At 38.2% G+C, this 5253-nt stretch overlaps 1 protein-coding gene across 1 annotated transcript; it reads right to left on the minus strand.

Moving 5' to 3' along the window:
- Positions 1-201: 201 nt before the first annotated feature.
- Positions 202-1955, minus strand: foxd1 (forkhead box D1). The gene is made up of 2 exons (XM_063047675.1): positions 1142-1955; positions 202-1043 (listed from the first exon to the last, which is right to left on the minus strand). The coding sequence occupies exons 1-2, from the start codon at positions 1698-1700 to the stop codon at positions 742-744; spliced, it is 861 nt and encodes a 286-aa protein (XP_062903745.1). The 5' UTR covers positions 1701-1955; the 3' UTR covers positions 202-741.
- Positions 1956-5253: the final 3298 nt, after the last annotated feature.

Raw genomic sequence — 5253 nt, forward strand, 5'->3', positions numbered from 1 at the left:
ATTCTCTTAAGCGCTAAAATCTGTTACGGGATATTATATTTCAAATATGCTGATACTAACATTTTAATTCGTTCCTAATTAATTTAATTAAACACACCAAGAAATATTTTAAGTTATAACTTTTATTTTAAGAAAGTGAGAAAACGTTGCATTAAAATAATACAGGAATGTTCGCCAGTAACCATTTCTTAAACAATTATTTTGTCTTAGAAAGGTACATAGTCTATAAAACATAATATCCATATACAAAACACAGGTTAAAAAATATCAGATAGAAAGGCATTTCAAAATCTTCTGTTTCACAGTTTTAAAACTTTGCTTTCTTTTAAATTTTACCCATTACATTCTTTAAAAAGGTTCTTACACTGTACATAGTGACCGGTCAATAAACTATCAGATGGGCTGCTGAAAACAGGTTTTGCTTTTTACTGCCTTCAGTTCTCTTTATAATTTTCTGAGTTAATTTGATTTTTTTACACCTGAGATGTCCTATAAACACCAGCGCCGAAGGTTCGCGAACAGTACCTAGTCAGTATCTTACAACATATCGCTTTACAGATATGTCTGTATTTTAACTCAAGTCTTTGGAAGGATACATAAATATATATACAAGATTAAGTCTGCTGAACTCATAGTTGTCCGCATTTTGTTGGCATATAGGAAATGTACAAAAATAATCCTACCTTCAGATAGACGTGCATTATACTTTATTAACAGCCGTTAACATTTGGAATCCTACCATTAAAGTTCCCTGCATTTTGTGCGGCAGTCTCTTGCAGCAGACTCGGTAGAGCCGATGAAGAGGAAGGCATTGATGATAATACAGAAGCGGCTGGAGACTGGGATGCGCAGCTGGCTGAACTGCCGTTGCCTCCTATGATATTTTCGATGGAGAAGGGGGACCTCGATATAGTTGAGCTGTGTTTGACAGATTGCACTGAGGTTAGCGGAGGGCTGAGTTGCGGGTAGAAAGAGTTCCTGGCGAGTTCGCCTGCGGGCAGCATGGACGGCGGGGGGATGGAATGGGCCTGCCTTGATGGATGCTGAAAGGCAAAAACGGCAGAATGAGGATGATAAGCTTGGATCTGAAGCCCGTATCCACAGCCGTATGGTCCATAACCACAGGCAGGGATATAATTACCATGCTCCCGGAGCAGATCTGTTGATTGCTGCCTTTTGAACCGTTTACGCCTTCGCAAAAAGCTGCCATTGTCAAACATATCTGCAGATTCCGGATCCAAAGTCCAGTAGTTGCCTTTGCCCGGATTACCAGGTTCCCTGGGAATTTTTACGAAACAGTCATTTAAGGACAAGTTGTGTCTGATTGAGTTTTGCCAAGCGGGGAACTTCTCTCTGTAGTAAGGAAACCTATTACTGATAAATTCACAGATCTCACTGAGAGTTAGTCTCTTTTTTGGACTTTGGAGGATTGCCATTGTGATTAAGGCTATGTATGAGTAAGGAGGCTTCACCAGAGGGTTTTTACTGGTTGGTTTGTAAGGGTCCCGGTTCGACGAACTATCCACGCAGGAGGGCGATCGAGGCGTTAGAATATCAGAGTGCATCTGGCTAACGACTTCCCCAAAGGAGTTGGCCCCCTGGGCCTCGTCTTCCTCCCCTTCCGCTCCGTCTCCCACCACATCTATGTCGGTCTCTTCTGAAACGATGGACGCATCGGACATTTCAGAGCTCAGGGTCATAATACAGACAGATCCGGGGACTCACGAGCAGATCTGAGAGGCTCTAGGGCGATTCCCAGTGACTCTCCGCCAGCTTCCCACATAAGGAATCCGAGCGAAATAAAGGACAACTGAGCCGAAAATTGTCCCTCCTGCCAACTTTCTCAGTTCCTTGGAAAGCCTCCGTTCCAAAGATCAAACAGGTTCCGAATAAACCGAAATGGATCCTCTTTCAGACTTCCATAAAGAATGTAAATATCACCAATAAAGCGAGATCTCGGGCACAAATTGTAAGCAAAGGAGTGAGGGCGGATCTTACTGAAGCTTTATATTACAGCAGGGATCACATGGCCCCAAACGTCACTACGGAATTAGAAAATCTTATCACATTCCTGCTCCTGAAAATCGAAGCGCTTTGTAAATAAGTAATGAGCAGTGCGTTCTGTTCGCTCCACATACGAGTTCATATATTTGGGGGGATTTTTGCCTTTATCTAAGATTTATTTTCCATTTCTTTTGTATAAAATGGATATATAGTTTGGATTTTTTTTTCAAATCCACGCGAGGAAATATAATTCACTAAATATAAGCTTTAACAGGATGTAATGATAAATGCAGGAATTGTTTCATCGATTTAACCAAAACCAGGAGTGTTGTAATGAATGGCCGGAGGCAAATTGCAATTACGAAACTAAACGTTTAAGTTTCCTTTCTCGGCTGCAGTTTGCTTAGAAAGAAACTTTTTTTTTCTAACAATAAAATTTTAAAATCCCCGGAGAAACTACAGCGAACTCAAAACATTTTGCATTCTAAATTGTTGCTTTCGCCTTTTGAAGTTTGCATAGAGTTACGTAGATTTTGTAACTAGGTTGGAGGTCTATTAAAACCTACTGTTGCAGTTTACATTTTTTTTCTCTATGAAGTTTGTATAGAAGACAAAGCAAAGAAACATCCCGAGGGGGGAGTTGCCATAAACACACAAGGTAACTGCTTCCTCTCCATTCTTCAGTTTTAATTAATTTTCACGCTTTGAGAACTTCCACTGCAAATGTTGTCGGAGCACATTCAATGTCTCAACATTTAACGTGGAAATTCCGGAAGATGGAGAGATTCGGAACCTTTTTCATTCATCCCTAGTCCCCTTGGCACATAACAGGAGAAAGATGCACAATTCATCCAAGTTCATAACTTAGAGTAATATATCAAACCACAAGTGATATTTATAACACAAATGTAGTATTTATAATACGACGTAAGTAGTATTTGTATTTCAAATAGGCTTCGGCCCCTTTACCAATATTTGGCGATGTCACAGAAATTTGATAAAAAGAAATGCAATATCGGCTGTTCAGGTACTTAACGAGAGAAGCACAAAAATGCGATGGCAAACAGCTCCTTCTACTTACTCCCACTGACCCTAATGCCTGTTCATTCTCCAAAGCAATCAGATTAAATGTTACAAATAACGCAATTTCATTGAGCTGCTTTCATCTTTAATTCTCACCAAGACCAACCTGTTGCAAACCGTTACAGCTTTCACGAAGCTAGTATTTTAAAAAAAATTTTCTGAAAGGAACAAAGTCTAAAGGAATCTGTAAGAAAATGAGAGATACTTTGTTTGCTTGGTTGGTACATTGTGCAGCTTTAAGGGAATGGTCAACATGCGTTTTTATGAATTACCTATTGCATATCCAGCCATTAGATTGCTGGATTGTGTTATTCAGATACTACCTTCTGTTCTCTGGCTTGTAAGGACTCAAGCACAAAAGAAAACATTGTCAATAAAATAGCAATAAACTATTTCAAGCAAGAAAACTGTAAATTGTAGCGTTATAATAGCTGAAGAGTTCTTCCTGAACAAGGATTTGAACTGTATATCAAGTGAATGATTACAAATTCTGCAGGTCTGATCTACTTTGTACAGTCTACGTTTTCATAAGTAGAGAGACAAAATTTGGCAAGAATAGACATAGTAAATTAAACAAAAACTCAATAGCTGTATAAAACCAGTATTTACATAAGTAAAAACTGGCAAAAAATGATTCAAGACATAATTAGATACACAGCTCAAAATAATAAAGCTTGATGTTAAACGAACAAATTTCGGGACGTTGTTGGAAGAATATGATAGATGTCCTTTCGAAAAGAAAAAGAACCTCAGCTCACCAAAACATTGTCATTCATTATGTGGTCGATTTGAAGATTAATGGAACCTGGTTCATACAAAGTTAACATAAATATTGTTCTTTTCATGTTTCATTTGGCATTGAGCAAAAAGCCCAACACCAGACAGGAAGAACAACGGCAAGGATGGAATCTTTAAAAGCTACATTTTACGATATGGTATGTTAGCAGAAAATTGTTTTAGTTAGCTTCACTTTATTTTCTATTGCCTACTTTGGATCTGGGTACTTTTAAGATCTCAAGATTAGTTTTTATCGTTTTGTAAATGCTCAGATAATGTCAATGATCTGTGATTTTACCGGTGTTTGAGTTAAGTAAATGCTGGTTTTCATGAAAGTGCACATTCCTCGCGTTTTTTCCCCAAAATGAACGGAAACCCTAACTTCGTGCGTTATCCAGAAGATTATACACCCTTCAGTTATGGAATACTTAATAAAATTCATCTTTGAATTCTGAATTGCGCTAAAAAGTACGAAGTTACTAACTTACTGATTTTAACGGCTCAATTTTAGACCAGTTTTAATTGTTATTGTTAAGACTCAATGACGTGTCAATGAGAGATCGAATCTGGAGAATTATTTTGATAAGTCTATAATGAGATTTATTGAACGGTATGAATACATCAGAACACATTACAACTTGTTTACCTAGATAAATTGAAATGTCTGGTCCCGAAGGAACTCTTAATATATTCTACCAAGAAAGAAAGCTGTCCACTTTTACTTTTGGTTTGTTGCATTGAGCGACCGGACTACTGTCCGATGATCCATATGCATTCTACTCCCAAACGCTGTCTACCGACAGCACATCAGTTACTATTTGTAGTTATGTGGGCGCAATTCCCTCAATTCGATAGGGAATTCTCCATAGACTTGCAGGAGAATCTAACAGGTAGACAAATTATTATGCGCATTTTAGAAAGACTAAGGAGCCTTAGCAATGGTTTAATACATTGTATTGGCATCAGGGTTACCGTGTCGAGAGGCATCGTTGTTTATGAATAATCCCAATCTAGACTAGTGGATCAAATACATTGTTTAGGATCCTGTGGTGTTTCGACTAGAATCATACAAACGAAAAGTGATAAATAAACTTTCCTTACACTGCGCAGCGAAAACAAAATGCAAGGTGTTCAGCACGAGAAGCCGTTTCAATCAGCCCCATGATTACCTTAAGTGCCTCTCTCCATTTATTCGAAACTTATAGACGAATTACAAGAACCTTTAGTTCTTGAAGTGTTTTAATCGACTCCAGTGATCCTAATCCATTTTGTTTCTTCCTACCTGTCTGTTTCAATATACCATCTGATCTTTCTTTTCTCCTGTCTTACTGCCACCTGTTTATCTCAACAGCTTTGAAAAAATAGATGGCTGGAAGCGTTTTAACTGTT

Source organism: Mobula hypostoma, chromosome 5 (genome assembly GCF_963921235.1).
Source record: "Mobula hypostoma chromosome 5, sMobHyp1.1, whole genome shotgun sequence".
NCBI classification, from domain to species: Eukaryota; Metazoa; Chordata; class Chondrichthyes; order Myliobatiformes; family Myliobatidae; genus Mobula; species Mobula hypostoma.

Excerpts from the sequence above, each read along its gene's own strand:
- foxd1 (XM_063047675.1), bottom strand. The coding sequence starts at position 1,700 with ATGACCCTGAGCTCTGAAATGTCCGATGCGTCCATCGTTTCAGAAGAG. Across the intron at positions 1,044-1,141 it reads AGATCTGCTCCGGGAGCATG|CATCCATCAAGGCAGGCCCA; the intron begins GTAATTATATCC and ends TTTGCCTTTCAG.